Raw genomic sequence first — 13,663 nt, forward strand, 5'->3', positions numbered from 1 at the left:
GCTATTTCAGAAACATCAATATTCAAACATTAAATAGTCTCCTCCATCACAGGTGATCATAATCAACCGTATACCCACTCAGAGTATTCAGTCACTACTGTTATCATTAACTGTAAATTTCTATTTTCATGTTTTTTTTAAATCAATAGTATTAATCTCTATTATCTGACCCCAACCTGTCCATCTCACTCAATTTAGAACTGAAGTCATTTGGGGATTTAAAAAAAAATCATCTTAGCAACATGACTCTTTCTTCACATAAAATCACACAGGTTGTCAAGCATGTAACAAACAGTACAACTACTCACACTGATGTGAGAGTAAAGAACCCAGGAAAGGTAAATTCTACAAATGTAGAAAGGCAGGTTAGAGTTAGAACTAGACCACAATGTCCTTAAATGTTTAATACAAAAATATTTGAGAACTAATGTGCTTATTCCAGTTGGGCACATATCTGAGAATAGATATAAAATCAGTCATTATCTATCACAATACATAACTTACCATAAGAGCCTCGGCCAGCCATTTTATGAAATTGTTGCCAAGTGAGAGGACCCTGAACCCCCCAAGGTCTCACTGTTCTTTTTTTCTGAATAGCATCTTGAAGAACTGGCTGAAGAGAGAGGAGCATTCGAAGTATATCCTGCGAACACTGCATACTCATATCTACAACCATTAAAAAAAAAAGTGAGTAATAATTGCTATTGGTGACACAATTCAGAGATAAAAAAATCTCAGGAATTTTAACTGTTCATTATAAAGAACATTAAACATTTGCTTACACAGAAAACTATATAAAACCTTTCAAAAGTCAAATGCGGTGGTACATGTCTGTAAAATCTGAATTCAGGAGGCTGAAACAGGAAGGTTCCAAGTTTGGAGCTAGCCTCTTCAAGTTAGCAAAATTGTCTCAAAAAAGAATGAAAGAAAAAAAGAGAGAGGGAGGGAAAGAGGGAGAGAGGGAGGGAGGAAGAGAGAGGGGAGAAGGAAGGAAGGAAGGAAGGAGGCGATTCTTTAGCAGGAGCAGATTCTTAGCATGCGTGTAGAGCCAAGTTCAACACCCAGAAACACAAGCAAAACAGCCAAAAAACACTGAAAAATAACTCCTCTTCATAAAATATGGCTTTATCTAATTAACTAATTTGTATTTATTTTGGTCATTTCTAGTACATAAGATCCTGTCTTGCACTGAAATGAGTTATAGATCATCTCTCTTAATTCTACTACTGTGGTAAAACAATGAGGTAAAACTAGTTATAATAATGAATTAGTTTGAGAAAACACAGACTATAACAACTCCAAAATATAGGACTAGAAATGTAACAGTGGTGCACCAAGACTGCCTAACAGCACAAGCAAAGCCATTTTGGAATACAGAATGTGTAACAGATAAAACCTGTTCATACTGCAAAAGACTATTATCTGCAGATATTTTGTAATCTTGGTATGTATAACATTATAAAATTGTTTGAAATGCATTTTTAAGCAAATATCTGAATGGATATGAACGATGTGTCCTATAAATGTAAAATGGCTACAGAAAAGTACCACTAATGACACTGATATTATTAATCTGACCAATAATTTTGCCTGATCATACTATTACATTAAATCATTCAGCTTTAATTATTATCACTGCCTATCTTATCACTGGTAGCTTTAATTTTTTATAACTTAAGAAGTAATTTAGCCGGGCGGTGGTGGCGCACGCCTTTAACCCCAGCACTCGGGAGGCAGAGCCAGGCGGATCTCTGTGAGTTCGAGGCCAGCCTGGGCTACCAAGTGAGTTCCAGGAAAAGGCGCAAAGCTACACAGAGAAACCCTGTCTCGAAAAACCAAAAAAAAAAAAAAAAAAGAAGTAGTAATTTAATTCCAGATACATGTTTAATAACAATTTTGAGCCAAGTATGGTGGTATATGGCAGTAACTCCAGCATTGAAGAAGATAAGGAAAGAGGACTGTTGCAAGTACCAGATCTGCCTGGGCTACAGAGTAAAGACCCTATCTCAAAACACAACACAAAACATTTATATATAAGATCTACAAACATATATACTGCTATATACATAAGAGAATACCATTTAGTCACTATTAAGTGATAAAACTACCTGGCATGGAATATTAACTAATAATAATAATGGAGGGAGGGGCCTAGGAAAGTGGCTCAACAGTTAAGAGTAATTACTGCTCTTAGAGAGGACCCAAATTCAAGCCCCTTGGCAGCTTACACTGACATGTAACTCCACCTCCAAAAGATCTGGTCTCTGCAGGAACCTGCACCCCTACGCACATAGACACAGGCACACACACACACACACACACATATACATAATTTAAAATGAAAATAAATCTTAAATAACTAAAACAAAAGCTAGAACATGTTATACTATTAAGAAATAATAGTAAATGACAAATATAAAACTGAAGTATATTTTGTTATGCAATTAGTATAAATATTCATATGTGAATATTAACAACCTAGAAAAAATTATCATTAGCTAGGGCTATTAATTGTAATTACATGGGAGCTTTCTAAAAATCACATGGGAACAGAGACAGGTGGATCTATAAGTTCCAGGTCAGCCTGATCTACAGAGTCATTTCCAAAATAGCCAGAGCTCAAAACTCAGAACTTTGAAAATAATCTGAGTGGGGTCTCAAAAAACCAAACCAAACAAAAAAAAAAATAGTAAGGTGGCTTAGCAAGAAAAGAACTTTCGTTTGGTCCTCAGAATAGAGCATGGAAAGAAAGAGAGACTGGAGCTCCACTAGTGCACTGTAGCTTATGCACTAGCAGTCAAGGGGCAGACACATACTCATACCAGAAAAAATATCAAAACTCAGCATTCCGTCCTGAGATCATCAAAGCACAGGAATTTGTATTTTTTATTCTAATTAAGAGGAATTCTTAAAGATACTCTCACTGTTTTCTATCCTTAATTAATGAACATTGGCTATATTAGCCTTGATATTCTAATTCTTTTTAAAAATTAAAATCATTGCCGGGCGGTGGTGGCGCACGCCTTTAATCCCAGCACTTGGGAGGCAGAGCCAGGCGGATATCTGTGAGTTCGAGGCCAGCCTGGGCTACCAAGTGAGTTCCAGGAAAGGCGCAAAGCTGCACAGAGAAACCCTGTCTCAAAAAAAAAAAAAAAATTAAAATCATTAAACATCTACTAATTCAAAAAGGACCACAGATACAAATTTAAGAGCTAGGCCGGGCGGTGGTGGCGCACGCCTTTAATCCCAGCACTCGGGAGGCAGAGCCAGGCGGATCTCTGTGAGTTCGAGGCCAGCCTGGGCTACCAAGTGAGTCCCAGGAAAGACGCAAAGCTACACAGAGAAACCCTGTCTCAAAAAACCAAAACAAATTTAAGAGCTAAAACCATAAAGTTTTTAGGAAAAAAAATGTTGAAATGTCATGTCCTTGGGCCAGATAAACCTTTTTAGATATAACACCAAGGTATAGGAACAAGGAGAAAATTAGACTTTATCAAAATCAAAAATATTCTTCAAAGGGTATTATCAAGAAATGGAAGATGAGTTAGGAGGTAAGGGTGCTTGCCTCCACACCTAATGATCTGAGTTTAATCCCCAGAACCCACTCCACACACATACACCACACACATGCACAAAAAGTTTAAAAAAAAAAAAGTGAAAAATGTTTTCAAACCATATACCAATAAAGGATTTTCATCCACAGTTCATGAAGAACTCATACAAATCACTAATAAAAAGGCAAAAACAGACAACAATTTAAAAGAACAACATAAAATCAAATTTTAAAGCAGGTAAGGCTCAAGGACCACAAATTTGAGGACAGCCAGAGCCATAGGATCAGACACTTCACCTGCACACTCACCCCTTCCTCCCCACCCCCAATACAGCAAAAGATCTTACACACTTCTCTAGAGATACAAATGATTATTAAGTCTATGAAGACACTGAACATTAGGGAAATCAAAGCCAAACCACAGGACACCACTGGATAACCACTAGGATGTCTTCAATAACAAACTAGACTGCTGCAAGCGTTGGTGCGGTTTTGGAAAAAGCAGAGCCATCCAAAGTGTGGATTAAAATAGTGCAGATGCTTTGAAAAGTATTAGTTATATGACCCAGGAACCCTAAGTATACATCATATAAAATCATATGCAAATGTCCACAGAAGCATTATTTATAATAGCCAAAAAGTGCATACAACTCAAATGTCCAATTTGTAGACTTTAAAAAAGATGTATCTATATCACAATGGAACACTGTCATTAAAGTACTAATACGTGCTTTAAGAACTTTGAAAACAATCTAAGTGGAAGGAAAAAAAATAGTCAGGGGCTGGAGAGATGGCTCAGTGGTCCTGGACGCTCTTCCAGAGGACCCAGGTTCTATGCCCTGCTCCCACATGGCAGCTCACAACTGTCTGTAACTCCAGTTCCAGGGAACTCAACACCCTCACACAGACATATATACAGAACATGAAATAAAAATAAACTAAAACATTGTTTTAAAGAAAGTCACGGAAGCTGGGGGGTGGTGGCGCACACCTTTAATCCCAATACTCGGGAGGCAGAGGCAGGCGGATATTTGTGAGTTTGAGGCCAGTCTGGTCTACAGAGTGAGATCCAGGAAAGGCGCAAAGCTACACAGAGAAACCCTGTCTCGAAAAAAAACCAAAACAAAACAAACAAAAAAGTCACAGAAGACTACATACTGTACTGTTCTATTTACATACAATACCCCCAAATGCACATGTATACAGACAGAACCCTAACTAAACTAATGATTGCTTACAGCTTTGAGAAAGGGACAGACAAACATAGGGAATAACTACTAAAATGTTCTAAAATTGTTTGTACTGATAGTTACACTATAAATACTAAATATGTGATTGTATATTTATATAGGTAAATGATATGGTATGGTTATGAAAGTATTAAATAATCAGGAGGTGCTGTGACAGTGAGCCTGAGAAAACTAAGAGCAACTTTGTTGTTGTTGTTGTTTTCAAGACAGGGTTTCTCTGTGTAGCCCTGGCTGGCCTGGAACTGACACTATAGTCCAGGCTGGCCTCCAATTCAGAGATCCGCCTGCCTCTGCCTCCTGAGTGCTGGGATTAAAGGTGTGCACCACCACTGCCTGGCTCTAAGAGCAACTTTTACTTACTGTCTCAATTCTTAAAAGCTCTCAAAAATTTTTCTGATTTGAACAAAACAAAAGTTGCCACTGAAACATAAACTGTATTCTGTAGATTTTTTTCCTCTTTTGCAGTAATAAGGATTAAACCCAGGATAGCATACCTGTCAGTCAATTGCTCTGCTACAGAGTTACATTCTTAACCTACTTTACACTTTTAAATTAATTTGAACAAATATTCATTATTCCGATCATGGACTAAATGCCAAGTACTATTCTTGGTATTGGAAATATGGCTATCCTTACACAGAAACTGCACAGCATGTACTTAAGGGATAAGAGATCAATCAAAAGCCGGGCGTTGGTGGCGCACGCCTTTAATCCCAGCACTCGGGAGGCAGAGCCAGGCGGATCTCTGTGAGTTCGAGGCCAGCCTGGGCTACCAAGTGAGTTCCAGGAAAAGGCGCAAAGCTACACAGAGAAACCCTGTCTCGAAAAAACCAAAAAAAAAAAAAAAAAGAGAGAGATCAATCAATAAATTCTACTGCATGAGAAAGAAATAATCAAACACTATGGAAAATGCAGAACATGAGGATTTCTAATTTTGTATTAATAAGATAATATCTAAACTAGACTTAAAGGAAACAAGAAAGATCCCAAGTCTATAGGAGACGGTATCCAAGGCAGAGGGCATAATCCATAGGCCCTAACATATAGGTCTTAATCTGTTGGTATATATCTCAATGATGTTATACTTTAATCAGAGTATAAATACGCACCAGGTAAAACACAGTATTTATCTGGCAAACAGGGTGTTCCCAATAAACTAATAATAAAGAGCACCACTGAAGCTATTGCTGCCATTGGAGTTAGTAACATTGGAGATCCTATGTGCTAGGTACTCACCGACTCAGTTTTTCTTTATCTGGCACTTCCCTATAGTATAATAAGCTAGATGAATCATGATACTGTCATGTATAATAATGAGCGCATGTGTAGTCTTCTTGCTTTATTTCACAAATTACTTTTGATATCACGATGAAAATAATTATGAGTTATGATCTCACTGCCCAAGAACTACTTTGTTTTGTTTTGTTTAGACAGACTCTCACTATGTAGTAATGGCTGTCCTGAAACTCAGTCATCCACCTGCCTCTACCTCCTCAGTGCTGGGATTAAACATGTGTGCCACCATGCCTAGCCTGCTCAAGAACTATTATACTTCCTCAAACAGTCCTATTAAATGCCCCCTCCTGTTCTATCCCTGGCTCATTTTCATACATGTATAAATTTCAATAATTAACCAGCACCCTGAGATTGATGTGCACATTTATTTTTGCTTGCTTCAGAACTGAACTAAAGGTAATGCTTTAACTGGGGTAGTGGGTCGTTTCAGGGGGTAAGGGTGCTTTCAGCTAAGCCTAAAGACATGAATGGAAAGAAGAAAAGCAACTCCTGCAAGTGTCCTCTGATTTCCATGTGTAACATGGCACAAATACACATGCAAACAGTATGTAATAAAAAAACACACGTGACTACAATCTTTGGAATTATTCTGACCTCACCCTCAAACTACTACTGCTATAATTCACCTATTTGTTACATATAATTGTCTTCAATTTCAGGGCTTGTTAATATTCTATCGGCACTACTGTAATTATATATTCTTCTATCAATAGGAATTTGGATTATCTTTTACTTCTGATTATAATTTTAGTTATCTTACTTCATTGCTCTCCCAAATATCAAGCACACTGTTTTATGTATGTCTGAAAGTGGCTGAATTAATATAAGGACCACATAAAATCTATTATGTTTACATGAATGAGCTCAGTAAATCTTTACAATGCTATCCAAGTCAAATACTAGTTTTATTTCATTAGTACAAACGAAGTGAGTCGAGGATATAGTTCAGTTATAAAGTACCTGCCTAGCATACACAAGTTCCTGGATTCAAACCAAGACACACACACACACACACACACACACACACACACACACACACACACACGATAAAGTAATAAAAATAAAAAAAATTTTTTTTCAAAGGCATCATTAGCAATGAGTGGCAGAACTGATTGCTGTCTCCAGAGTTTGATTTAGAGGATCATGGGCAGAGTGTGAACATGTGGATTTCTAACAAAGTGATAATGTCTAAAGCTGCTAGTATGGGAAATCAGACATGTCACAAATGATACTGTCACTGTCTTCCATTGGTCTCATCCATAACTACAAAAGCAATCACTACAAATGTTCACGTTCCCTCTTCTTGTCCAAAGAAATAACATCTCTTCTTGTTGTAATGGAAAGGTTTCTATATAAAGGTCTATAATATACCTCTACTTGAAATGGATTGATTCTATTTTCCCTCACTTATTCAATAATTTTGCTCCAACAATGGTACCTTTTGTTCTGTGATAATTCTTCCCATGGAAGAAGGCTGGACTGGAAAGAGCGAGTGAGGTTCCAGTTAGGTAGGAAGAATAAGCTTTAGAGGTCCATTTAGTGACATGATAAGCACAGCTAGTAATACTGTATTCTGTATTTTAAAACTGCTGAAAGATTTTAAATGATAATCTAATTAGCTTGTTTATTATTCTACAATGTGTCCATATAGCAAAATACCACTGTACTCATATGAAATATAGATATATGAATATACTTATCAATTTAAAATTTTCATCTAGATAGAATCATTCTCCATGTACATATGTATATACATACTAATATAATTATTATATATTAACCCTAACATAAAATTTCTAGTTATACCAAATGTCTCCCCCAAATTTTAACTTTGTTTCTCATTTCCTCATATCTACTCTAATCAGGTTGACAGAACTGATTATCAAGTTCTTTAACTACCTTCAAGGGGCCACATCCAGTAGCCATTATACCTTTATGAAGACACTATTTATACATATAATCACTCTCTTTCAGATATTCTCACACATGAGTCCCTACTTTCTGGCTCCTTCTCAGATTCCTTCCTGACACTCTCTTCCCCAAAACTTCCCATCCAGCTCCAGACTTTTTAAAAGGGCTCCATATATCCCAGGGTGGCCTTGAACTTACCATGTAGCCAAAGATGACCTTGAATTTCTGATTCTTTCCTTCACTTTCCCAGTGCTGATATTACAGATGTGCACCATACCTGGCATCCCACAGTATTTAATACTGAAAACCCACATATAAAAGATGTTTCATTTCTAGACTCATCAGTCTTCTGAATTTAAAACTCACTATCTCCAAATATGTACTTGACCTCCTCCTATTTTCCTCCTCTGTAGTTAGCACCAGCGTTCACACAAACCATGCTTAACGAACGCTTCATCTTTCCTTACGTGGATCAGCACAATGCTGAGGTCTGTATCTCAATCTGATCTACTACTATTTCTATTGCTTTCCGTCTTTTCCAAGCTGTCCTCTTCACTGAGGACTGTAACTAGCTTCCACCTCATTTCCTGCTTCTACTCTCACCTTCCATCACTGCCCATCCCAAGATTTTTTTGTTTTGTTTTAAGCAAAAAAGACAGTGTGGTGTTATTTTTCTATTAAAAATAGTTCCCACAGCATTTAAAATAAATTCTAAAGGCATGCTCCAAAAAGTGCCTGCTGTCAAGCCTAACAACCTGAGTTCAATCAATCCCTGGACCGACTTAGTACAAGAGAGAACCAACTCCCTCAAGCCGTTCTCTGACTTCGAAATGTACCCCATGGCATGCATATGCATCCAAACACATGCACACTCACACACAGATTAAATAAATAAACGTAATAAAAAATTTTAATATATAATTTTGGTGTTTCAGACACCTCTTAGGCTTCATCATGTATCAGTCTGACCATCACTCAAACTTACCACATTGTTCTCCCAACTAACTGTACTGTTCACACTTTTCCCACTTCAAGTAGGACTTTCCATCAATGCTCCTCCCCTCACTAACATCTCGGACCATATTTCTGAAACAGCACATAAGCTCTCTCCCTTACAAACACGCAGTGCCCTGCTTTCTCTTCAGTGCATTTCTAACTGGTACATAATGCAAGCATGTATTTTTGTTGTCATTGTTTTACTACCTGTCTCCTCCACTGAATCATAGGCTCAAAAACAAAGGGGATTCTAAACATAATCAGTCAGTGCCTTGTGAATGAGAAGCCCAATCCAAACAGGGGTGGGGCCTACGAGGCTGATGGCTTCTCAGGCATAACACGAAGGCTATCTATCCTCTGGTCGCCAGACACACATGCACATTAAAACCCAGAACACATGCAGTCATGCACACACATACACACGAGCAAAAACCAAACCAACAAAGACAAAAATCAAAACCAGAAACTGCTGTGGACTGTTCAACAAGTGATCATGAAACAGTGCTGAGCACAAACAAGGTGCTTGGAAAATATTTAGTAAGACAGTCAAGGCATTAGCTCGATAGCAGAGTGTATGCACCTCGAAAGACAAAATTAGACGGCTGAATGAAACAATCATTAATTTTATGCTGACAAAACAAGCAGCATGCCTTTTAAATTTCTATGTGAGTATATAATTATAGATGTACAGTAACTTATTTCTGTTTGCTGAAAACTCAGCTAAACAGCTAAGGAAATTTCTCTATGTTTACTGTCTTGTTTGTTTTTTCTGAGACAGGATCTCGTATATAGTCTTGGCTCTCCTGAAACCCCAGATGTAGACGAGGCTGGCTGGGATTAAAAGGCATGCACCACCACACTAAGCATGTTACTGTCTTTACATGAGGGTTAAATCTGAATTTCAGCATCCTATCAGGTCTAAACTGCTTTGATACTTTTAACCCCCAAGAAAAAAGAAGCCAAAGTCAAATACCTAAAAACCGAAAACAAACAAAGCTGACTTCCTTCACAAACTTACCATTTTGTTGGCCCACGGATGCAAGCATGAGCTTTTGACAAGTGCTTCATCAACCTTTCCTCCTGACATATTATCCATGAACTGACGTCCATGATCTAATGCAAGATAGCAGTCATTGCAACAGTCCCGCTCTTCAACACGGACCCCAATTGCTAATTACCCCCATTTTGGGAAAAGGATCTTGGTCTGCTGCTCCAAAGGGTGAAAAATAAATTAGTGCATTGATCTTGTACGCAGTAATATCAACTCATCAGGCACCTTTTCCGATTCCTTTAGGCCTCCGTTAACATTTTTCTGCAGAGGTAGCCCTGAGAGCTTCGAAACGTTTTTCTGCTTCTTTGCCACAGTCTGTGTTGCGTCCTATGATATCACAAGTTCATTCTTCAAGAAATAATCCTGAATTATTTCCAAATTTTCGGTTCATGACAGCACTGAAGCCGCAGGTACACCGATACTGTGCTTCCTGCGTTGGATCTGGAATGGATAAACTCCAACATCGGCACCCTTGATATTCATGTTGCAAACACAAATACAGCAACTGTCAAAATTACAGTCTTTAAACAAATTCATAACAGATTCTGAAAGGATGAGGTTTACATAAAGACTGTGTGCTTCGGGGATGGAAGGGACAGTTGCAGGTTCAACAGAATTGAGGGGTCTGCATGTAGATGGGGTGGAAGCTGGTGAATACAAGTCTGAATTCTCATACTTGACTGAACCTTGAGCACTAGCAGGTCCACCAGCTCCACGAGGAGTCCTTGGAGTCCTTGGAGTCCTTGGAGTTGGAAATCTAGGGGTGGATGGAGAAGGAAGAATTCCCGCACCACCATTACTAGGAGGTGCGCTGCTCGGAGGCATCCCAAAAGAAGTATGGGTTTGAGGTGTGTAGGCAGGACCATAATCTTGATCCATATTGCTTCCATCACTGTTGTCACCAAGGCAAAAAACAGAAGCACATACATAAAGGAACAAATCAGTAATGTGAAGTACAAAGAAAAATTCTCCAAATGCTCTCAGCAACACTGAAAATTTCCATATGGCAATCAGTACAGGATTACAGGTAAAATTAAGACTTATTTCAGGTTTATTGTGTTCACTATGGAGATTCTTATAAGCTAACTCGATTCCAGTTCAGAGGTTCAGTTCCTAGCACCCACATCAGGCAGCTTACAACTGCCTATAATTCTAGTTCCAGGGGATCTGATGTCCTCTGCCTCCACGGCACCTGCACACATGTTGTGTACATGAAGTCAGATAAAGACACACATATAAAATTTTAAAAGTCTTAAAAAATTACAAAGTTTATATACAGTTATACACATCTAGACAACCATATTTACCATCTATAAATTTCTAATGCTACAAATATTTGTATTTCATTGACTCTAGTTGCTACTGATTGTAAAAAAAGAATTCTGACTTTTGAGTTGTTTATGTGTAAAAAGTGGCAACAGTAATTTTAACATGCAACTGATAATAAAATGCAAAGCTTTATCTGTTACAATGTGAAGTAGATGTAAAATGGCAGTAAACCAACAGGAACAACTCAGTATTGCAGACTAAAAGAAAAGGTGCTTTTAAAGGGAAAAAAATGCTCTGTGGTTTCAAATAGTTTATCCATCTCAACTGTTGTTATAATCAACAAGAATTATTATTTTATTTATTTTTAGGATTTCAAAAACATATGCTCTTTTTCCAGCATACCAGTTACTTCAACAAAAAAATGAATAAAACCTGGGCTGGTGAGATAGCTCAGTGGGAAGAGTGCTGCTCTACACGCTGAAGACTTGAGTTCAAATTCCTAGCACCCATGTGAAAAAAAAAAAGCTGGGCATGGCTGAGCAACCTGTAATCCCAACATCGGGAAGGTAGACAGGCAGATTCCAGAAGGCTGCAGGCCAACCAGCTTAGACAGAACAGCAAGTTTCAGGTTCGGTGAGAAACTCTGTCTCAAATGAGTAAAGGGGCAGTAGATGAAGAAACCCAATGTTTACTTCCCTCTGGCCTTCACATGTGGTTCACAGGCATGCACATCCTCCAATGCTACCCCTTTAAAACACACACACACACACACCCCAAAGCATTCGATATTATAATAACAACATCAATCATACCCCTCTTTGATGAATGGCATTGAAGGGCCTGAAGGAAGCAAGTCCAATTTTCCAACAGTCCAACTCTGCCGGTAGATACACTCTTCTGGCAATTTGAGAGGAGGCAGACAATGGCTTGGTAGAGTTTTTAAAGGTGCAAACATGGAACATCCTACTAGAACTTGACAATTTTCGGGCTTATAGACATAAGAATAATCCTACAATATAAAGAATGTGGACTTTCAGTGCCTTATGTTCAAAGTGACTATCTTCTTTACCCTGTTCTTTAAACAGACAAAAGTATAAATATTTTCTGTTCTATTTTTTAATGCATTTTACACAGTATCCCCACAATTCAGTCCTCTTATTAGCCACAAAACTAAAATCACAAAACTAAAATCAACTGTGAAAAGATTTTTGAACACAGCAATTAATCCTATAAGAAAACATAGGAAGTGAATTACTTTTTTAGAAAAATACTTACTTTAATTTCAGATGGTTTGGGGCTACAGAATCCCTCTTCAACCTCAATTCTGAACTGTGCTCCTATACTAGAACTATTTCCTTCTAGGACAGTTGCTCCAGGTGCTGTATCCATATTACCATATTCTTTGTTATTCATATTCATTGGAGAAAATCCCATAATGTGTTGTTCCAATGATGGTGGTGTAGGATACATCTTATGAAGATCTGCAGTGCCTGTGTTTAATAAAACACCTATTTTAACACATACTAAAAAGAGGTAAATCTGTGCTTAAAGCAAAAGGAATTTTCTGGGGGAGTAAGTTTTTCAAATTGAGCTAAAGCTCAGATCTGTGAAGCTTACTTATGCAAGATAATGGATCCAGACTTCCTGTCTTTGATTCTTTGGAGCTGGCTTTATCATCTGATCCACTTGCTGTTTTTTTAGATCCAGGCTATTTAAAAAAAAAAAAAAAAAAAAAAAAAAAGGCATGTATTAATCTGAAAGCCAATGTGATCACACAGTACTAATCATTCATATGTAACTTAAAAGATAAATATTGGCGATCAAAAGTTGTCTTCTGAATCTATGACAGAGCCAAATACCATACTAGATAGTTTACAGACAGATTCATCACTGAAGATTATTTGATAAGTCTCTCAATTAACAGAAAAAAAGGTATTCTCGAGAAAACATGCAAAAAAGCATAAACAACCAATAACTTAAGACCAAATAAAAAATAAGAATTTAAAATTAACATTGGAATTGCTTTTTAGCAAAAAGACACTCAAAGTAGCTATCCCTTTATTTAGAAGGTATTAAAATTTCCTATATAATCAGTAACTCCTCTTAATTCTTTGTTATATTTTCACCTTGTGTTAATAAAAGTTATTCCTGTAAAAATATTTTTACAGGTAAAACTGAGCATACACCCCAGGGATACTTCTTAACAAGGCAATAAAATTCCTAACAAACCAAGTTTTCATGTCTCCCGCCATCACCAATGTTTTTGTGGGGTTTTTTGTTTGTTTGGTTGGTTTTATTTTTAAAGATAGGTAGGGCCTCATGTAACCTAAGTTGGCT

At 37.5% G+C, this 13,663-nt stretch overlaps 1 protein-coding gene and 1 long non-coding RNA gene across 2 annotated transcripts in view; one reads left to right on the plus strand and one right to left on the minus strand.

The window, feature by feature from the left end:
* LOC131917534 (uncharacterized) overlaps window positions 1–703 on the plus strand; it is a 28,494-nt gene extending 27,791 nt beyond the window's left edge. Inside the window, exon 3 of the long non-coding RNA XR_009380685.1 lies at window positions 598–703. This is a non-coding gene — a long non-coding RNA (uncharacterized LOC131917534). The remainder of the gene's footprint in view (window positions 1–597) is intronic.
* The window catches only part of Med13 (mediator complex subunit 13), a 93,091-nt gene that overhangs the window by 23,253 nt on the left and 56,175 nt on the right, over window positions 1–13,663 (minus strand). Inside the window, 10 exon segments of the mRNA XM_059271417.1 lie at window positions 505–666; window positions 10,021–10,168; window positions 10,170–10,232; window positions 10,234–10,257; window positions 10,259–10,315; window positions 10,317–10,505; window positions 10,508–10,949; window positions 12,139–12,335; window positions 12,602–12,816; window positions 12,944–13,034. Coding sequence (XP_059127400.1) covers window positions 505–666; window positions 10,021–10,168; window positions 10,170–10,232; window positions 10,234–10,257; window positions 10,259–10,315; window positions 10,317–10,505; window positions 10,508–10,949; window positions 12,139–12,335; window positions 12,602–12,816; window positions 12,944–13,034 — 1,588 coding nt within the window.

Source organism: Peromyscus eremicus, chromosome 8a, assembly GCF_949786415.1.
Source record: "Peromyscus eremicus chromosome 8a, PerEre_H2_v1, whole genome shotgun sequence".
In the NCBI taxonomy this organism is placed as follows: domain Eukaryota; kingdom Metazoa; phylum Chordata; class Mammalia; order Rodentia; family Cricetidae; genus Peromyscus; species Peromyscus eremicus.